Source organism: Xiphias gladius, chromosome 24 (genome assembly GCF_016859285.1).
Source record: "Xiphias gladius isolate SHS-SW01 ecotype Sanya breed wild chromosome 24, ASM1685928v1, whole genome shotgun sequence".
NCBI classification, from domain to species: Eukaryota; Metazoa; Chordata; class Actinopteri; order Istiophoriformes; family Xiphiidae; genus Xiphias; species Xiphias gladius.
Genome location: NC_053423.1, coordinates 2,413,379 through 2,436,154, shown reverse-complemented (window position 1 = coordinate 2,436,154; position 22,776 = coordinate 2,413,379). Strand labels below are relative to the sequence as shown.

Sequence of the window (22,776 nt, the reverse complement as noted above, 5' to 3'; positions counted from 1 at the left end):
AGGATGAATGGAAAAGAAAGAAGAAACAAAATCAGAAGAAGCTGTGGAAGAAGGAGGAAGGGAAGAAAAACAGAAATAAAAAGAAAAGAAAGGCAGGAGTAAGGAACAAAGAATGAAGGAAGATAAAAGAGAAATAGTAAAACAGTGAAGGAACACAAGAGGAAAAAGAATAAAGGAAAAGTAAGAACAACAGGAATAAAAGAAAAAGGCAAGAAAGTACAGAATATAACAAACTGGAATCAAAAGAGGATAAATACTTTTATGTACATTTACCCATCAAACACCCCACCTGACTGCAGGGCTTTACTATAAAACAAACTACTGACCATATTTTCAATGTTTTGCTCTTTTTTGTACTTATATTTTTTTAGTATATTAATTTTACGAAAGAAGCAAAGCCAAAATCCCAAAATATAGGGCAATTATTTCCAAGGTTTATAAGATTAAAGCTTCAATATCAGTCATAAAAGTATATTTTCTCACAAATTTTGATTTGCATAAACAATTAAGAAAATGACAAATAATCCGAGTTCACTGACTGATTTGGAAGATAAAAAAAAACAAATCATGCAACTAAAATCTTCTCCCTAATCTTAGATTTTATTGTGACGCGAGATAGTTTTACCTCTTCAGGCCTCTAGAAACTATTTAATTTCAAACAATCAGAGACAAGTGCCGTGACATAACTTCTGTTATGATTTGGTGCTGTATAAATACAATTGAAATGAACTGAACTGAAAAAGTCAAAGGTTTGGAGCCACCGCCTCAATCTAAAGATCATCTTTAGTTAAGATGCTTTTATCAAATGGAATAGAGTTTTAAAAATATGGTGAGCTTTGTAGACATCTGTGGGAAAGGGGGCCTGTATTTGACAGTGAATCTGCCAGATTGTTTTAAAGCACAAAACAGAGGGCGGCACTGTTTATCACCAGCAGAACAACTTTTTACAGTTTCTGGTGATTTGTCCATATCAGTGTGTTAAACCCACCTCCTTCCTGTGTTAGGTGGGTGTGTGTGGCTGTGAGGAGGGCTACACTGAAGTGATGACATCTGATGGCCTCCTCGACCAGTGTACTGTCATCCCGGTGCTGGAGATCCCCACTGCAGGCGACAACAAGGCTGACGTCAAGACCATCCGAGCCTTTAATCCCACCCAGCCTGCAGCCGGCACACCAAACAGGGTGGGGCGCACCTGGTTCCTGCAGCCCTTTGGTCCAGGTAACACGCCTCAACACTGTCTGTGACATCCCACCTCTGGAGCTCCTGTTATTCTCATGCTGTATAGTATGATGACTGTGGATTTTAAAGATAAACTGTAGAATAATAAAGTGAAGTTCATTGTAAATAAGAGAGAATAACAGTAAATGGTAGATTGTGATAATATGCAGAAGACACCATCAAACACAGACCAAAACAATAGCAGACCATGCATAGACAAAGAGACTCACAAAGTCTGGACCAAATTACAATACACTCACACTAGAAATGTAGCGGAGGAAATGTGTTTGATTGCTGAGAGCACAAAACTATTGCTCGCTAAGCCATAAAAAGAAGATTGAAGCAAGGAGCGTTAATAGATGGAGGAACTGAAGGAGGGGTATAGGTCCGATGAAAAAAGGAAGGAGAAAGGGAGAAAGGATAGAGAGAATGAAGAGAACAACATGAAGAAAGAAGTAATGAAGAAAAGTAGTAAATAAAGGGGAAAAGAGAACAAATAAAACGGAAAAGGCAAAGACAAATCAAAACAAGAACGTCATATTTTAAAATAATTGAACAAATCATATTATTAGTACAGAATATAACAAATTGTAATCAAAAGAGAAAAAAGACTGTTATGTACATTTACCCTTTATAAGGCTCTAAAGGTTATTAGAATATTTTCAAATCAAATATTCATCTCACTGTGCATAATGAAATAACCAGATGTTTTTATAATTAGATTTCCAAAAGGAAGATCCACATATACAGAACATACATGTAACGGTGTGTAATGACCACATCTGTTTTTACCTTTTCTCATTAACACTGACTTATCATAGCATATTTATCGATGGAGGTGTTGCAGTACAATAGCACATTTTGCAGTTAACGTCCCTCCCCCCATACTGTACTGTAAGCTGGCTCTGTGGTTTGATCTGTGTACCTTTGTGTTCCATTCACAATTCTGTGAGAAACAGTTATCTTTGCACTCTACCTCCCCCTTTAGCCCAGACAACGAAATGAAATGTCATTCAGTATTCACTCACTTGGCGGTATATTGAGTAAATCCTCCTTCATGAAGGTTATAATGTTCAGTCTGTGTGGAAACTGTTTCAGAGAGGTGTTGATTTGACTTTATAATCATGTTTGAGGCTGCAGTTAGTGGTGCTGTTGAATTGTATTGCATGATACGGACAGGTGTTTCTATTATTTTGTCCACTCCATTTATATCAAGGAGGGTAGGATGAATAACAGAAACACCTCCCTGTCTAATGCAATACCTTTCAGCAGCACCACTAACTACATCCTCCATAATGGTCACACAGTTGAATCGATAACTCCCTTAAACAGTTTCAACAAAAACTAAACATTACAACCTTCAGAGGAGGAGGATTTATTGCAGGACCGATGTAATTAGACTGCAATAGTTTCAACTAGGTGTTCCTAATAAACAGCCAACTGAGTGTGTATCCATGCAGTGTGTTAACAGTCAGTATGTGTGGGTTTCTCTATGCAGATGGGAAGCTGAAGACCTGGGTGTATGGAGTAGCAGCAGGAGCGTTTGTTCTGCTCGTCTTTATAATCTCCATGACATACTTAGCATGGTAATGTACCAACACGTAAAGGTTATTCATTTGTGTCTCTACCTTTTGACTCCATCCTCACTTTACTTACCACTCATGCCATCATTCACCTACATTCAGTGATGTAATGGCGATCGTCATAAAGGAAAGTTCCATGTTTGCAAAAACACAGGTGGTGCTTTTCCAATAGGGTCCGGCTATACGGTTTCCCTGATCAAGCCTGGTCCTCGTCTAAGGAGGTTTTCAAACGATATGAACTGAACAGTTGATGCCAGTAAAATTAAACTGATAAACTTCCTCAGATTTTTTCAATGGATTCAATACACACATGAAGGATGTGTTTAAAACAGACTATTCATTATAATAAAGGTGGGATCTAAAATGTTATTGAACCAGGATTGATCTTCTTTGTTTGTAAGAGTACTTTGGCAATTTACTATTGCTTCTACATAAAATTCAGGGACATGTAAGAGTCTGAATAGATAAAAATGGTCAAAAGCAGAGACTGAGATATTAGTCCCTATAATCGGTTAAACTCCAAAAACACTGGATCCTACAGTTCCTATAATGCAACTCAGTAGCATCTTTGGTTAGACCCACTCAGAGACCCTCTCTAGACTAGTACTCCCTGTGACTAATAAAATTAAATTGATGCAGAAAATTAGTGGAGTGCTACTTAAACAGTCAGTATTTATCATTTAATGTGTAAAGGGCCCAATATGTCGGTCATAAGGCAACACCCAGCAATATTCATCTTTTTTGGATTAAAACACCTGTCACGAACAAGCTTATGGTCTTATCATGCCCTCTGATCAAAGGATCATTCAATTTCAAAGGCCTTATTGTGTCAGCTACTTATAGGAATGAGAGAAATAGAAATTAACCAATCTGAAAAAGCTGAGCTCATTAGGGGTCAGTTAATCCTGAGCTTCACCATATCAGAGACTGGCTGCTTTCGTGGGAAACCATGTCGCAGACCTGCGTTATTCAAATAGAGGGTTACTGAGTTTGTTGAGAGGTGGTGGGGAGGTGACAAAGACTCACTGCAAAAGGACAGCGAAGCAAATCACTGAAGGATTGCGGTTGTGATTTACACAGTGGCCCGTGTTCATGTTTAATGATAAATGTTCACACCAGTGCACACAAGTGTAATGAAAAGGTTTAGAAAATCAAGCTTGTTTTTGAGCCATTGATGTCTGTATTAAATCAAGACGAAATTTCTCATTTCAAGTATTCTTCATCAACTGTGTTTTTACTACATAACTTTATTTGCCTGCCACCTGTCTAGTCTTTCATCTAGGACTAGGCATGGTTATTGTCTGGAGTACAGCATCAGTCTGACACTGTGTCAGACTGAGGCCATATCTTGTACTTTGAGGCCATATGATGGAAAAACAATTTGTATCAGGCAAAAATGGGGCATCAAGGTGGGTTAACAGAGTAAAACGGGGTTTAAACGTCATTACATCACTGCTCATGTTCATTCATTCATTCATTTAATTATTCATTTTACTTTGAGTTCATTGTTTCTCCCTTCATTTCTTGTTTTTTTTTTTTCTTTCTCCACCTCGACTCTCACACTCCCTGTTCAGTTATTGTGGTTGTTGCCTTTGCTGCAAGTCAAGGTCCAAGTCCCCTTCAGATGGGGTTTACTGGACGGACCCAGTGCCTTACACCTGTCCTGCCTGCCAGAAACTAGAGCAAGACGAGTTACGGCAGCACAGCCAACTCCAACTACATCAGCAGCACCAGCCGCAGCTATATGAGGCGGAGCTCACACAGCCGCCTCCATTACAACAACAACCACAGCAGCAGCAGCCGGAACTGCCTCTCCCACCACCTCACTTTGAAACTCTCATCACTTAGTCAAGGCCTCACCTCGCTTAGCTGTTACTCATACCACCTCACTTCCATTTGTAGCCAAACACCTAGAGTGCCTGTTCACTCGTTTCAGTGGATCACTTCTTGGAGGTGAGCTATCCAACTTCCATCAAACACTCCAACTGACTGCAGGGTTTTACTGCAACTGCAAACTACAGATTATATTTTCCATATTTGCTCTTTTTTGTACTTTGTATATTCTGTAGGTATATTAAATAAAATTAAACCGCCTTCCCTTTGAAGTGAATGAGAAAGGGGTCGTAGACTTTTGGACCCCACTGTATGTCATCCACAATGTTTTTAGGTTACATTTTTATAGTAGCAATTTTTTTTTTTTTTTAAATCAGTGGTTTTAGGCCCATGAGTCAGGAGGTCACTTGTCCAAGTCCCCGGTAAGTAAAAGTCTGATAGGGACACTCAACCTCTTTGGGTTGTAAGCAGGTAGCGTTAGATTCCTAGATTTGGGAGAAGGTGGTGTTGTGTCGTAGCCAGTTTCCCGATCAATGTGTGTTTCCCCTCAACTTAACCTGAACCTAACCTTATCCTTACCCCTAACCAGTTATTTCGTCCTACTTCTGAGCCTCAGAATTCATTATTTACTGAATGTAAACCTGCTGGCCAATCATAACGACATGTTTTTTTTTTCCTCTGCTACCATCTTGTGGTCATCCACTCAATTAGTCACATAGTCATCATGTTGTCATTACTGAGTTCAATGTGGATAACATAATTTATCCAAAATATGGCACATATAATTTACAATATTCTCAGTTTTCTTTATTCCCATGTGATACAGTATATGTGGAAATCCTTACACTGTCTATCCTGACTACTAAGGCCATGGCACTTCCTAGGACCATGCCAGTGTTTTTCCACATTTTAGCCCATTTACTCTAAATCCCTTTTACTTTAATGCTGACCTTTTTCCAAAGCAATCCACAGTAATATAGGTTTTTTAATTTGTTTTTTTCTGCCTTTAAGGCTGCCATTTCCAATCACTGGTCTAGTGTATGAAAAGGAACAATTGAAACTTGCTTGGGTTAATTAATCCATTAAAGTCAACCTAATGACTGCTGATTATTAATTGTTAATTGAAAAATAGTCCTATGCTGTATCGCATTGCAGACAAAATGTATCTGCCCTTACGGATGTGACACAGTGGTGCAGTGATTAGCACTGTCGGGCTTTGAACCCATGTTTACATGTCCTTCTCTGTGTCGGTTTCCTCTACAGTCCAACGACATGCAGCTTTGTTGAACTATACACTCTCAAATTGTCCACAGGAGGCTTACAGTGGGTTGTTATGATGTGTTCACCACTGCACCTGTCAAAAGTGTGCCTTGCTAGTTGCCCAACATATGTTGGTATTAGAAGGGTTAATTCCATGACAGGACAAGCCTTTACAACAGAGTGTTAAGCTAAAAATTGACTGAAAGCACCATTTTCAGCTCAGCTGTGAGTTGTATGTACATACATATATATCTATATATATATCTATATCTATCTATCTATCTATCTATCTATCTATATATATATATATATATATATATATATATATATATGTATATATATATGTATATGTATATATATATAAGTATATGTATATATGTATATATATGTATATGTATATATATGTGTATATGTTAGTTAGTGGTTAAAAGATATAGCTATTAACCCTATAAAAGGCGTTGAACCAGCAATAGACTGAACCAAATACTGAACTGTCTGTGAAGATTCTCAGTCATCCAGGTCATGATATTCAGTAAGTGCTAACTACTGAACTGAAAGCAGCCAGAATTAGTGCTTTTATGTTATGTTTTTTGAATGGTGACGCAATCGCTTCTTAAAATATGTTTGACTGCTGACGTGAAGTGAGGTTTCATTCCCTAAAAAAACCCTGAGCAAAATGAGCAATTTAGAATGAGAATAATAAAAAATAAGAATAAGAATATTATAACTCTGAAAACAACAAAAGCAGACATGGGATGGGTATGTTTCCCAAACAAGTTTCAAATTGGCATTGTCAAAGGAAGAATGACAGCATTATGGTCATTTGTTCTAATGCCAAAAACAACCAATATTTACATTTACCGGATAAGGACCTGTAGTGGCTGTAGAAATTATAATTGTCAGAAAAAAAGGCAGAAGTTGCACAAAGTTGTTTTTTTTGGCAGAGGGGATTGATGTTCATCTCTTTTTGAAACTGCGGCAAAATGATTGTTCCCCACACAAGTAGTTTGGCAGATCACAAAACGCTCTAACAGGTCATTTTGGCAGACGAGTGGATTGAGTTTGGAGCACTTCAAAAAGTTCAAATCTGACCGTAATACCTACCCAAGACTGCCGTAAAGTTAAAAAAAAAAAAAAATACATTTTTTTAATCAGTTCTAGGAAATGTATGAATGAAATGTAAACCACATGGGATTTGGAGTAAATGAAAACAGTGGTAAGTGAGAGTGGTATGGTCCATAAACTAATGTCAGATATGTGGACTCAGCTTCAAAGGTGCTTCTAAACAGGCTGAGTCGTGTTTGGAAATGTTAAAGCAAAGATATGGTTGAACAGTTGTGATCAAATTCTCTGAGCATTCTTTCTTTTTGTCTGTTCTGTAGCAAAAAGCCAAAGAAGCCACAGCGACGGCAGATGAACAACAGACTGAAGCCGCTGACTCTAGCCTATGACGGAGACGCCGATATGTAGAAGTCTTCCTGCTGACCGCACTGACCTAAAGACATTCGTCCTACTGCAGGGCACACAGGGTTGCTATAAAAACCCCTTGATGTCAGGGCTGCCTTCGGGCATTGTTCAACCAACATGCAGACACCCTGGGAAGATGATTTTGACGTAAAGAGAAACCTCAAAGATCAAGACACTGAATCCATGTCCATTAGCAGCCTTGATATTCCTGTCCTCTTTTTTGATTTCCATTTTGATACTTTCAAAAGAGCCTTCATGAATTCTTTATCTTCTTTTGGAAGTCTGCCTTTGCTTCTCTGCCATCTACTACTGCCAGTAACATCCAAACCATGATTGTTGGAGAGGGTCGACCGAAAAGATTTTGCTCTAAAAGCACAAATCTTTGTTTGTTTTTTTCTTAATTTTGTCACAGCTGAGTGTGATAATAGGACATTTGTCCATTCTTAGTCGCGTTAAGAATCAGAATCCTCAGTGTTATTTTGGCCTGGGTCAATCTCACGAGCAAAAAAAAGGTGAAACCAGAGAAAAATAGTGTAATGAGTCCCAGAGCCACCATCTCTTCTGCCTGCCTATCCTCTCTCAGTTTTTCAGGCATAATTTTGCACTATATTAGTGCAGCATGATATGTTGTTATGTCTAGCTTCACCATAGGAAACTGCCTCTCTCAATACAAGATGGTGTACAGTCTTGTGCTAGAAATGTAAAAAAAGTAGACTTTTTTGCAAACAGAACTCGCCAATGTTTGTTAATATTTTTCTTCTATTACCTCTTGTATGTGATACGATGGACTTGATGTAAATAGGATTTTTTTGTGATCTCAACTTCACCTTTCTAGTTTGTACAGCTTTGTGTCCCAAACTCTGCGTGAGTTCGTTTATTCTCTGACAATTTTTGACTGTGACTTAACATTTGATTTTTACTTTTGTAATTTATTTATTTATAAACCTCACTATTCAGACTGCACGAGATACATGGAAACCCCTTCCATTATGAAACTCTGTAGCTGTGACATGGGAGGAAGAGAAGAGGACACAAGATAGGTTAATATTGCATCTTGACTCCAAGTATTTAGGTGGATGGAGATCATTAGGGCCTGTGACATTTGAGTTTGGACATTAATCTAGGACAACAGTAAAAAAAAAAAAAAAATCTGAATTCTGAGTTCAATGTTAAATTCTAAGAAAAACATCAGATCACTATGACAAGCATCGGTAATTCCATCAATACTGACTTCTTTGATTATGACTTAAATCTCAAAGTTGTAACTTTTTTTGTTTCTCGTGTTGTGTTTAACCTGCATGTTCTAAATGGCTACACTCAGAGGTAGAGTGAAAATCCTGCCACCATAGTCTGTTCCTGGCTGCATCTATCTGCTTCTTTGATTAATTGCCAAAAACCCACTATCTTTCGTGTGTCTATGTAGTCTAAACGCGATGAATGGGCACAACAGCACACACTTTCTAAAGTTCATTTTGTCACATTTGGTTGTTCACATGAACGGGGAGAGAGGACTGCATATTGCATGTTCAACCTTCAGAAGATCCAGAGCATCTCCAGAATTGAGATGCTGTTTTCATATCAGAATTTTGGCTTTGGCACTACTTTCTAGTAAGGCCCTTTAAAAAGGATTCATAAGGTGTAACTAATTGGTTTTATTAATGGTTAATTAATCATTTACTAATGATCAGTTTCAAGCATAGGCACTTTAAGGTTGGTCATAACTTTTGGGTTGGCTATTCATCTTTATGAACCTTCAAATTTGTAGTTACAAATGTTAGTCAGTAATTAATACTGTTACACCCATATCCACGGAAAACTCGTTCTTTTTGAAGAATTATAACTGATCTATAAAGGTTTAATTCCAACTAATAAAGCCTTAGTAAAAGTTGCCTCTTTAGAAAGTAGTACCCTGATTTTTTCTTTTTTTTCTTTAGCTCTAATCATCTTCTGTAGAAGTCTAATTAAGGTTCAAGCCCAAAAGGGAAGAACTGTTTGTTTGCCATTTTATTATTATTATTATTAGTAGTAGTAGTAGTAGCAGCAGTAGTAGTAGTAGTAGACCCTAAAACTCACGCCTCTCTCTCTGGGACAAAGTAAGTCATGATTGATTTGGAATTTGACACACAAGTCCAGTGCAAAGTGCTCTACAAAAAGCGTCCTGAATCACAAAAGTCCACCATGATTTTCTGCAATTTTGAATTTCCTGAAGAACACATTTTTAACATCTTGTCCTAAATCATAGGTCCATTACCAAATTGTGTGTAGATCAGCATTCGACCAGGTTTGTCAAATCTTTGATAAAGCTCACTGATATCTTATTTAATTTTAGATATATTGACCAATAAAATTCACAAGGGGTAGGGCTTAGCAATGTCCTTGGGTAAGATACTGAACCCCAAATTGCCCTGATGGCTGTGCCATCAGTATGTGTGAGTTTGTGTGGATACGATGTATGAATGTGTGTGTGATTGGTTGAATGTGGAATTTAGTGTGAAGCGCTTTGAGTGGTCGATAAGACAAGAAAAGCACTATATAAGTGCAGACCACTTACCATTTACCATAACTTATTAATAACTTGTCCAATAATCATAAATCTGGGCACATATCTTCAGGCTGTGTTTGGGAATACCAAAGCATTTTGAGCCCAACTCATAAAGGTCACCGCAAATACCAAAAATGTGTATCTCAAATCCCAGAGGACAGGATTTCACTAACTTAGGTGTGCATGCTCTGGGGGCAAGTATTAACCAAGATCCAAAGTGTCATATTGATTGGTGCAAGTGGGTGTGGCCTATCACATATTTGCTCAAAACTCAAGATGCCTTTGAGTATTCCTGATCAAACTGACTGGCGACATCCTATCTCCTTTCGTTCGAGTCCAATGAAGGGGGGGCAAATAGCGAAACTGGGAGTGCACAGTTATTGAAATGCTGCCGGCTTTAAGATGATGAAACAAGTGTGTGATTGGTGTCACTCGTTCTTTAAACAGAATCAAACTAGCTGAAGTGACTTTGCTCGGCTTCGTGAGGCCTGAAACCCACTTGTTGCTGCTTGCAGCTTAAATTTTGGTCAACTGAGCTGCTTCCTTCTATTGAGCGCAAAAGGGTTAGAACCCAGTGCAGCTGCTTGCAGCCATATTTCTTGATTCATTTTGAATTTACAGAGGTCTTCAGTTATTTGTCTTTACCAACTTACATTGCCCCTTAAATCCAGTCTAATGTTGTCTACAGCACACCAAATAACAATTCTCTGTACATGTTCCTGGAGAAGGTTCCTCCCTGTTCACAGCTAAAGAAAAACTGTCTGAAAAACCCGAAGGATTCAGTTCTGTCTTACAGTTTTTATTAATCCATTCATGTTTAATGAGATTCACCTGAGGCCTTGTTCAGACTGTGAGCTCAAATATCCTTTTTTGGCATTTCCAGATTGCATCCGGATTGATAACCCAGCATAGCTATGTCTACGTTGTTAACACAACAACCCATGCAGAAAGACTGGTGATGTTTGGACACACAAACCACTTGCAAATAACAGTGTGGACAGTTTGTCCTAAAGATCTGAATTCAGTAACAAATCGGATTTGCCTGCAGTCTGAACAAAGCCTAAATGAGTCATGTATCCAAGAGAGACTCTAGCAACAAACAGTTGTTGTGGTCTCCCTGTCTTAAAGAGCTTTCAGCTCAACTTTATCACTCGGGTGACTTGACTATCTGGGAGCTTTTCTACTAATAAAAATAAAGTTCAGGAAGAGTCATTATATCGGAGCATTTTGGTGTGAAAATTGAACCCATACAGAGCTGCCTAATGTAACTGCCTGATGTAAGCTAAAAGTTCAGTCACCCAAAGTGAACAGTGTATTATTTGTTAGCACTGAGACATCATATCATTGCCAGAGAATGACAGTTTAATATTCTGTGGAGTTTGTTGCTAGAAAATTAATGGAATGTTTAATTTATATTTCTGGGAATATGAGTTGTAAATAAAGTGCTAAATATTTCTTTTTTATGTATCGTTCATGTACCATAATATGTTTTCTTTTTTTACTGCACAAGATGTTATGCATACATAAAAAGAAAAAAAAAATGAAGGTGTGAATGAGGGTGTGCTGAAACGATATTGATAACCTTGTGAAAAACAAAGTCGCCGATGAATCTGTCCTTTTCCTACTGTTTGTTTATATGTATTTGACTAATTGCTGATAATAAACAAGGGAATATTTCAAAGTTCTTTCTAATTTTTGAAACTTAAAACAGAATCATATATCAAATGTTGATAGAAGGTAAAAGGAATTCAAGTTTGGTCTTTGGCTCAGATTTTCATTCCCACACAAAATATGACTTTACTATGTTATCCATGGCGATATTTGAGCATCATATGCGATTTTAAATTCGTTTTTGAAAATTATTGTAAAAGTAAAATTGTTGTACTATCAATCACACACAATCACATAGAGATAAAGGGAAAATTGTTTTTAGAAAGCTGAAGTATTTAAATCGAAAGTAAGGAATTACAGCAACACTGCTATTTAATCAAAATTATGAAGCCGATCCAATGCTTAAGTAAAGTTTAAGTAAAGACATCCCTGTAGAAAAAAAATAAAATTTTTGGATATTTGTTTGAAGTAACTGTATGTTACTTCACTGTTACTTCAAAACAGGAAGAGCTGTGGGTTTGAGTCGACTACATGCAGCTGGCTTTACATGCTTTGAAACAAAAGCTATTGTATATCAGACTTATGTACTTTAGAAATATGAAACATAAGCACAGTATCAGCAGAAAAACTAGATTTTAGTCAGGCCTTTATAGCCTAATTTTGAGGGACTGTCTGGAAGAGGGTCTCTCCAAATCTGGTTTTTAAGAGCTTCATTGTTTCAGTTTTTCTGCTTATTCGAGGAACAGGGAGGAACAAGATGTTAACTGGGTCCCAGCAGTGCATTTTTGTTCAGGAGCCCATTGCATGTTAATCCAGCCATGCCTGAACTTTACCACTTTTGGCCCAGAATCCTCTGTTCCCTGGGTTGCCTCTTATTAAAGGTTAGATTCTCATTTTCTCAAATGTATTTTAAAACAATACTCACACACTTGTATGTACGCTAAAAGAGTTCTTGCTCTTTGTAATTGTTCTTCTGTCCGTACTGAAATCCCTTCCTAAAGTGATTTCAGTGGGGGATATGGGGGGCACACTCCCTTCTGTGCAAAAAAAATATTCCAAAGCTCCGCTGAAGCTAATATGAGGCTTCATCACTCTGAGTCAAACAAATCACTAGGCTACCTTTGGCATTTCCCCTCTTTTGTTCTTGCCAGCCTCCTTTCTGAACTGCAGTGGAGGGATAGTAAGACAAAGAGGAAATTTCAGACAAAAAGATAGAAACAAATTAGGTCTCCCACCCCTTATATTGAAAATGGCTTCACGAAGGGATTTCTTCGGGGCTAGTAGGGACAGGAGGGATGACTGTAGCAACCAATAACTCCTCAGACTTTCAGATGTCATTCACACGACATTAACTTTCATATTCGAGCATCTGAGTATTGTTTTAAGATAGACTTGCAAAAACATAAACGGTCCTTTAGACAATGCTACAGTGGAAATTAATATTGTGTTTGTTGAAGTCTTTTCGTGGAGCCTTTTTAACCAATAGAACAATTCCAGAGTAATTAATGCACAGTTCATTCATACTGATACAGGCCAATAAAACAGTATACACACCAATGAACCAAAACATTATGACCACTCACAGATGAAGCAAATAACATGTATTTTTTCATAACGATGGCACAATGTCTGGGATTGGATTAGATGTTAATTGAACAGATGTTTCTTGAATGTGTTGAATGCAGGAGAAATGGGCAGGTGTAAAGACCTGGGCGATTCTGATAAGGGCCAAGATGATACGGCCAGATGACTGGGTTAGAGCATTCCCAAAACAGCGAGGCTTTGGGATGCTCCCATTAGCAGTGGTCAGTGCCTGTTGACAGTGGCCCGGGGAAGGACAAGCCACAAACTTGTGCCAGGCTGTTGCGGAATGTACTGGAACAGATAGTCTAATCCACAGCAGCTTCACCTCACAACTTCCAGGACTTAAAGGATTTGCTGCTGACATCTTGGTGCCAGATCCCACAGAGCACCTTCACAGGTGTAGAGTCCATGCCTTTGGGTTGTTTCGGTGCCATGCCGAGGAACAACAGCATAATAAACAGGGGCAGTCATAATGTTTAGGCTCACCAGAGCACAGTTGCAGAACATTTTACTCCAAATGTGCTGTCATAATATATTCCACCACCAGATGTCAGTAAAAGACAGCTAGAAGTGTGCAGACTTATCAGCTCCACCAAGATTTTGGTTTGGTAGTGCAGTAACATCAGCTATCAATTCCTACCTTAACACGTGCAATTTTATAAAACACTCAAAACAACATTCAGTTAATTGTCTATCATTTCTATGAGTGTCCTGAGAGGACTGACAGCCTTAATAGAGGAGGGACAATATTCAGTCTCCATTTTGTTCAATAACTGGGCCCATACTGTAGCTTGTATATAACTTTCAGTTCTCTAAAAGACAAAAGAGGAGTATGGAGAGGGATGGGTCAGTGCAAATTAACCCCTGCCATGATAAATGGATACAGAAACGTAGCTGTTACCATACATCCATGTGTAGCTGAAAACACAAAACCTGTAGACTCACACTGAGGTCACAGATTCTGTACTGGCATAGAAGGTTGCCATTCTGCCTTATTCTGCCTTTTTATTTTTACCACACTGTGTTTTTGGCTACAGATGGATCCTGAATGCACAGATTCTGTTCTAATGCAGTAATTTAGATAGGACTGTTGTCCTCTGCTTGTTGAAGTAATGTAATTGCCTTTATCGTCAGACTACCTGATAATGATCAGATGTTGGGAAGTAAAACAGAGACAGGCTACATGGCTTTGGTCCTCTCATTTAATCAGCACTCCACATAATCATGTCTCTGTCTTACAATTAAATTCTCTCTGCCAAGAAAAGGAAGTCCTACAGTCTGCCCTAATCAATTAAGTCATGTTGTAAAACCCACTTCAAATGGGTGACTTTGCTGCAACCTCAGAGACATCAAGATCTGGCTAAAAATTTGATTAAGGATAAACACTAAAGATCATCTACACAGCATTCTTTGTTTCCAAGTTCTATTCATGAGAGCCCAAAGATTAAAGATCATCTCCTCCTGATAAAAATAAAGCACTCTCTCAATCAAGGAAAGTGGTGGTCTGTCTTTAAAAGGGCTTTCGGGAACGGCTGCAAATACAGTGGTCTGTGAGAGAAGAAAACCTGATTTCTGATTGTACATCACATATGATGTCTTTCTTTACATCAGCCATAGTTAATGACAAAAACTGACTTTACCCAGGTAGTAGGGAAGATGACTTAATCAATCATCAGCAAACCGCACACAGCTCACCAATGTTTACCACGATGCTGGTCTTGATGATTCACACCAGCCACAACATTAAAGGCTGGACTGGGATCCATGCCTGATAGCAGGATTCAATTTGGGGAAAACAGAGTGAATCAGCGGAGCAAGTGGAAGGCATTTAGTTGGTCAAATTATCTGGAACAGGAAACAAAGATGAATAGTAAAATTATTTCCAAAATTGTACATTATAAATATCCATCACAGTTCACTGACCAATTTCGTAGTTCAACCTGAACCTACCAAACTTACTGGATTTGTGTGCATACAGTTATTAGCAACATCACCACTCTGTTCAGTTTTACTACCAAAAAAAGTGGTTTAGTTAATGTGGATACATTTGAACATCAGTGTGGTGATGCCCAACCCTATTGTCTGGCAATAACATTGATATTGGACAATTCTGCATAACCAAGGATTACATTCATTGACAACATTATTACCAGTCAGTGCCAACATTCCCGTAATTCTTTCGACAGTATTCGCACATGGCATGTATGGTATGTTTAAGTTAGATGCGTAACACACCCAGTCACCACAATGATCGCTACATAAAGGATACACTGTTTCCTGCTCTAGCGCTGAATGTCATCCAATATGAATTTAATTCCTTGGGATATTGGGCAGTAATGTCACCACATTCCCATATCTCAGCAATAAACTTTGTGAGTGCAGTGTTATCATGATCAAAAGAAACAATGGCCAAAGTTACAAAAACGAGACCCAAGTTGTAATAACCCTGATTTATCCTTTAACTCTATCCCTGTTTGTTCAAGTACCTTTTATTATGAGTCAATACTTATTACTATTGACTCCATAATGGTTTAAAGCAGCACAAAGAAAGGAGACATTTTGCTCTGCCGGAGTTAAGTCCTGAAATTTTGTGTCAAAAACAAGTTTCAAATATCTGGCTTTCTTTCACTTGAGGACTTGTATTTAGACCCCTCAATGGGCTAAATGGAAACTTCCATACCCACTCCTCGGAGCTGAAGCTGGCAGCCATTCTAATTGGGATGAGGAAGCGATTGATGTGCAGCAGCTGCATCCTGTGACGGACACTCTACTCAGCCATTTGTCTCTGTCAGCTCCCCCTCAGCCCGCCCACCCTCCACATCCTCCTGAAAAGCACTGGCAGCATTGACCGTGACTGCAGACTGCGAGCCTTTTGTCACCACACATGGCGTGAAGCGTGCCCTCGGCCCTTCTGGTCAAGCCCAGTTTGACTCCTATCCCTTGCTGGCGGATGTAGAGTGACACTTCTGATGGCAGCTGGTTGGGCAGCAGCCATGTAAAACCTGCTGCTATTGCATCACGGCCATGCCTGAGGGGCCTGCAGCAACATCTGCCCTCACAATTGGCGATGGAGCCAAGCCAGCCAGGCATATTCATGCCACTGTACGCCACCGTCACTCAGCTGAGCAATCATCCTCTTCCTCTCTCTTGTTTTTATCTCTTGCCCCCCCCTATTTGCAGCCCAATGGTATGCTATTAGGAAGAGGCTACCCTGTAATTCCCTCCCCCCTCCCAGCACTGAATGGGCACCAAAAGGTGCGCTTAGAAAATTAGCAACTTGACCTCCTTATTATACTCTATCAATGAGAGACAATCTGCTGAAAAGAGGAAGAGGAGCAGGTGTTTGATTAGGAACTAAGAAAGCAAGAACTAAGAAGTGTCAGTGACACTGACACAACTCTGCAGCTCAGTTCTAACTCTCAGCGCTTCGCTGATGCTCTATAGTGACCTTGAGCAACAGTGAGACTTGGACTCCCCCAATGACACAAGCAAGGCCAAGCTGTCCTCAGATGAGATGTTTAACTGCATTCATTGTCCTTAATGAACCAGTGTTGGTAGATTTTCACAGTTATATAAGGAATCTGTATTATAAATTTGACTATTTACACCATTTCACTAACTTCTTACAGTACTCCTGTTAACTTCAAGGGTACTGCATGAAAACAAACACAATTTATACCAGCCCAGTTACGCTTGGAATTATGTTCATATTGGATGCCTACACACCTCATGATTTATGTCCACTGACATTATTCACTGCCACTCTAGGAAGTAGCGTGCCCTTTATGTGACAATCCGGCAGCTGATGTTTCTTTTCTAAAAAAAAAAAAAAAACAACTAATCCCAACCATAAAAATAATTTTCCCAACCCTAAATGTAATGTTGTTTTAGTTGGCTAACCCTGACCATATCTTAACTGTAGCTCACTTTACTTTTCCTACCCTTACAAGCAGTTGCCATCCACATATATTGTAAAAAGAAAGAATTATATCATCATGTTAAAATATCCTTTGCTGTCTGCCTATGTGTCTAGTACCGCTGAGGGACACTAAAATGGTAAATATTCACATTTTACACATGTGGACTTTAAGAAATTATTTGAATATGTTTGATTTAAAAGGCTATCCAAAGTTACAAAGGTAAAAGATTCCATCTAACAAAATAATGAAATGAAATAACATGTAAATAGCTCCATTATTATGAAATAGCTTGTTTCCAGACCTTTGAATAACCGCTACGTCTCCAATTTGGTCAGTGACAGTAATAGGTCTGGTTTTGTGCACATTGATGGCTTTACCTACCAGATGGAGAAACGATCAACTAATCAGAGCTTTTTTTGTCAAATTAAGAGTTGGGGTGTCATCTTCTTGCATAGCTAGCTATCCAGCTACATCCATGAAAAACAGTGACAAAAAAATTGCCAAAAAAATGCTAACTAGTAAGCATGGATGAGATCGACACAACCCTACGAGTTATTGTAAGTTGACTGACAGATAATAACTCTTTCAACATATTTCATCAATTGTCATGGAAAATGTTAACTGCGCCTAGCAACTGCTCCAAGCTTCTCTGGTGACTGAATTTGGTGGGACGGAAACATACAGATTGGATAGAACAAAACAAGGCAAAAATAAGCCCCCTGCCAAACAGAAACTGACTAACATAAATACAATATCAAACTAAAAAGGAAATGAAATGAAACTGTGTTTTGACGCAAAATGTTTTTAATTCACTTCGGCTATTCAAGCTTTTATTGCATCAATCTGCACGTCCCTGATGGCCTCTGTCCAGAGACCACTGAAGACAATTAGCCTTTAGCATTGTCCTGGTTAAATAACAGTAAAATAACATTCAATTCATAAAATGTCCCCCTCTTGCATCACTCCCATTCTAACCAGAATTAAAGGATGGAGTATCCTAGTATAAGTTTAAAGGTCCCATATTTTTTTAGTTTTCATGATTTTGTTTCCAAAGCAGCTCCAGCTCAGGAAAAGGGAAATGTGTACATGATGTTTTGTATGTAAATACATGTATATATTAGTTAAAGGACCACTTGTTTTGCCCACTTTAACTCATTTAAAAGAAAATGTGTGTATTACTGCTAAACACTTTCTAAAACATTAAGAATTTTTAAATAGGCTGTGTTTACCTTCCAGGCAGTTGTGGTTTATATTCATTTCCCAATGGAAATCTACTTGTAGAAACTTCAAACTTAAACATTATGTCTGGTTGTAATCTTGTCAGTGTTACATAATCATTGTATGGTAGTGTGCAAACGTTTAAAATCATTCTCCAGTGATTTTTGTTGGTATCTAGCTTTTGTTCCTATGGAAGTTGAATGTACTTGATTTAAGTCCCATTGGACAAATGTATTTGCCAAATGAAGTTAATCTAATGATGGTCATATGATAGACTGCCTAACTCTAGCAAATCTCAAGCCTATGTATGTTCCATGTCATAGTAAAATGATTGGATGCAGTGACTGACTGGTAGGTAGGAAAAAATCAAAAATCTAAAAAAAAAAAAAAAAAACCAGTTTAGAAAATCATCAGCACTGTTTGTAAAAGACACAGTATGTGATTCCAAAAAAAAACGTCTTAAAAATACAACATCACTGGTATGGTCCCTCAACCCAATCGCCATACATGGCATTGATATCGGATGTTTCTGTAAATCCCTGGATTGCTACCAGTTACAAGTTAAATTTTTTTTTTTTTTTTTTAAATATATGGGCACGTTAACCTCAGTACGGTAAATGTAAGGGAAAGATTCTAGTTACAGAAAAGGAACAATGGTTACGGTTATTCACTTACTGTAGTTAGGGTTAAGTTATGGTTAAAAGCCTAATTGGCAACAATATGTTTAGAGACAATGTGTTGTACATCTAATACCAATGTTTCTAAAATTCTTGTTTTCTACAGTATCCGTGCATGTCAAATACAGTATGTTAAGGTTAGGAAAAGCAATGATTGTGGCTACAAAAAAGAAAAGAAAGCAACCATTGATCGCTGGTCTGAGAACATAAATTTGGTCTCCCAAATGAAAGTTTAATGTGCCATGCACTCATCCACCGACCCAACCTCCACGCCATGGCTTACTCTCTCTCTACATAAACGGCACACTACCCTCTGCGTTGACAGTGAACATTTGCAATAGACATAATTCATGAGGTACAGAGCTGTCCAATATAAACAGAATCCCTAGGACCCTAGGCTGGGTCACTCCAAGCACTGACCCTGCTGGACTCTGCATGGATGACTCAGTCATTTGAGGCAACCCTGCAGCATGGAGAACCCCAGTTCAACCCCTGCAAAGTGGTCCTACTGGAATCTCAAAAACTAAAAGAAAAAAGAGGAATATTGAGCTAATCCTGAATTATGGACCCTTTACCTTACCGTAGACCAGACTGTGTGTCATTACAGCCACAATGGAAGTCAGCCAACCCCCTGTGATTTATCTCCACCTGCTCTGCCACTGCATGCCATGCTGGGACTGTGAAGGCTATCTGGGCCATTCAGAGCAGGATTCCATCAGCCCTGCTGGCTGAGTTATGGTGACAATGCCAGAACACTGCAATGTTGTAGCAATGAGACTGCTGGGGATTTATTAAAGCACAGCCCCTCCTGTCTTTTCTTTTCTGCTCACCTCCCTGCTCCTTCTGTTCCCTGACAAAAAGAATCCTATCTATCTCCAACCCAGAAACACACACTCAGCATCTGAGCAAGCTTCAGTCGTCTTGTCCTGCCTCTGCCGGCATGGAGAGCAGACACACACACACACACACACACACACACACACACACACACACACACACACACACACACACACACACAAACACACACACACAGGCTTCCACACACATACTGTATATAAAAACACTTACACAGTTCTTTTGGCCCTTGGATGTGAAATTTTACTCTTAAACAATACAGCTCCCTCATACTGTATGTGTGAGAAAATAGTCTCAACTCAAAGGTCTACTCACTATTATTTTCAGAGCTTTCAACCACATCTCAGAGTCTTTGTCAGTGAATGGAACAGGCTCAGGTGCCCTCACGTAAACTAATATTTATGACAGTGACATGACATGACTAAACTGTGAAAACAATTCCTTTCTAATCCAAGACTGGATAACCAACTAGGCAAAGCAGGCAACTGTCCAGGGGCCCCGAAATCTCTGGGGCAATCACTGCGTGGTCATTTGATTTATACACTTCTGTTTGGTAAAATGTACCCCCGAAGCAAAATTACAAACTGAAATGATAAGGACCTTGAGGTGACTAATCCATAACTCAGAGCCAATCATTAAACCCTGTTTAAAATCTAGCTTTAATACCTCTAATATGTAGTCAATATTAGGCTTACAGAAACACTTATTCAATTAAAAGAAAATCATAAATTATACCAAAAGGCAAAATCCAGTGCAGTAATCCAGTGTAGACATGCAGGTTGGTTTCTGGGAGTCTGGGTAAGATGTGCTGGGGTAGCCACCTTTCTCTTGCATCCACAGTCCTGCCTGTGGTTTAGGCGACAAGGCACTTTGGTTAAGGTTAGGGAAAGATGGTGGCTTTGGTTAATGGTTTTGGTAAATAAACACATAGTATCTCAGGTCACCGTGAACTTTTTTTCTCTATTAAATCCGACCATCATTTCCCCTAAATTTAACCAAGTGCTGGCAGTGCCTAAACATAACCAGAAATAGGTTCAATAATGCTGTAGTCACTACAAGCGGATGATGTGCTGCAAAATCGTATATTTTGACACAAAACAAATATATTGCCTGTGAACATTCTGCAACTTTCCAAATCCGTAAATTGACAACATATCCTCATTACATTAATAGGACACATCATCAGGTTGTAATAATATTTCCTTCAAAACACATTTGCGTTTTCAAATGAGCTATGTATAAGCATCATTTCTAGGGGACAGGGAGTGCTCCCTTCTGCCCCGGACGTCCCGAAAAGGTTAATACAGCCCTGTCCATCGAGTCTCAAGATTTCCGTTCTGCTTGATTCGGCATCACGTGTGGTTTCCGTTGGTAAGGCTGAGACCATCTCATCACGCCCCCGGTGTTCCGTTTGAAAAGACGTGTTTACCAGTGGTTTATGAGCTACGTCCGAGAAACGACAGAAGAAGATGAGCAACTTTTGGAGCTGTTTACACCGAATCACGGCAATTGGAAGTCTTCTTTATGAACAGCTGTTGCTGTACTAAAACAACAAACACCGTAAATACTGTATGCTTCCTCTTCAAAATGCTGGGGCTGTCCTGCCCTCCCCAATGCCTTAATTACACGACGTAGCCTACACTCTTGTGCACGAATGACATGCATGCACGCACGCTCCAGGTCTGGTCTTCCCAGTTTTGTCCAGTGCGTGCATGTGTGGAGTCCCGTGAATCTCTCGTGCAATTATGCCCTTTGACAACTACACAGAGAACTAAAGACAGAAAATATATCGACTGGATATAGCAGAATAATGCCAGCCATCTACGGTTTTTTTTTAAGTATTTCAATCTTAAGAGTTTCACCCTGTTTCCAGAGCAAATAAACTAAATTTAAGTTTCTTTTTTTTTTAGATCTGAAAATCAAGTGCATTTTTTTCTGTATTCTAGTGCAGCAGCTGTCTAGTATCGAGAACCTGACACTCACTTTTAGAAAATCCAGTGAAACAAGTTCATTTCTATTGGAAAGAGCTTGAGATATTCTTACTGCGTTGGCAGGTTTTTCCACTTGTTTTAAGAAAATTAGGTTTTTGGGCGTAAAATATAGAAAGAAATGACATTGAATCCAATTGAACATTGAATTCTTTGCAGCGCAAGGCGGGGTATGTCTGCTTATACTGTTGGCATGTTTGCATGAAAACGCACGACGCATTGTTGAGTGCTCAGCAAAAGTTGGGGGTGTTACGAACAGCATTGCTGTTGAACGATGGGATGATAAGCGTGAAAAATACTGGAATGGCCCCGTGTACAACAGCTGTTGTGCTGTACGTGTTCAGGTCTGTCTCTAGTTCGCGGCTGAGTGGAGGAGGGGGTCGGTACCTGGAGCTATTGGCAGCGGAGTTGTGAGTGTCAGCTCATTCATCTACATCAAGCGCACAAACCAGCGGCCAAGGTGAAACGCTTTTTCTCCGCGAGGGTCTGTTTAAGGAGGAAGGGGAAAAAGCGAGAGAGACGTTTTGCTCTCTGCGTCCTCCACCAATCTCCACCCGTTTTATTCGCGTTTTCCTGCCCCCCCCCCTCATCTCGTCCCTCCCCCCCTTGAGCGAGATTCTCCCTGGTTGTGTTGTAGGCGCTCGTTATAAAGCGGAAAGCCCCGCCGTTCCTTCCAGACCGGAGCGCTCCGACCGCCCGCTTGCGCCAGCTCTCAGACAATCAGGACTTGAACCTCCTCACGGCTATGACCCCGCTCTTCTCTCTACCTGGATTAACTCTCAAGTAGCCGTCTTTTGTTGCCCCCACACCCCCTAGCACCAACCCCACCGGCTCCTCAGCCCTGTCCCCCTGTCTCCACCTCTCAGCTTTGTTCTGCGGTCATGGGGTGCATCGTGTCTCTTTTGCCTTGGCTGCTGAGGGGCTTGGCCGCGCTGTGAGGTAGATACCAGGTGGATTTATGGTCCGCAAAACTGCAGCTACCAGCCGAGGGAAATTAGTGGAAGTTTGAGTTCCGGGAGG

The 22,776-nt window shown here is 39.5% G+C and overlaps 1 protein-coding gene across 1 annotated transcript in view; it reads left to right on the top strand.

Annotated features, from left to right (window-relative positions):
* Positions 1 to 7,364, top strand: part of thsd7aa (thrombospondin, type I, domain containing 7Aa) — a 169,353-nt gene extending 161,989 nt beyond the window's left edge. Inside the window, exons 27-29 of the mRNA XM_040122069.1 lie at positions 1,005 to 1,218; positions 2,717 to 2,804; positions 7,277 to 7,364. Of these exons, the coding sequence (XP_039978003.1) occupies positions 1,005 to 1,218; positions 2,717 to 2,804; positions 7,277 to 7,364 (390 nt within the window). The remainder of the gene's footprint in view (positions 1 to 1,004; positions 1,219 to 2,716; positions 2,805 to 7,276) is intronic.
* The last annotated feature ends 15,412 nt before the right edge of the window (positions 7,365 to 22,776 follow it).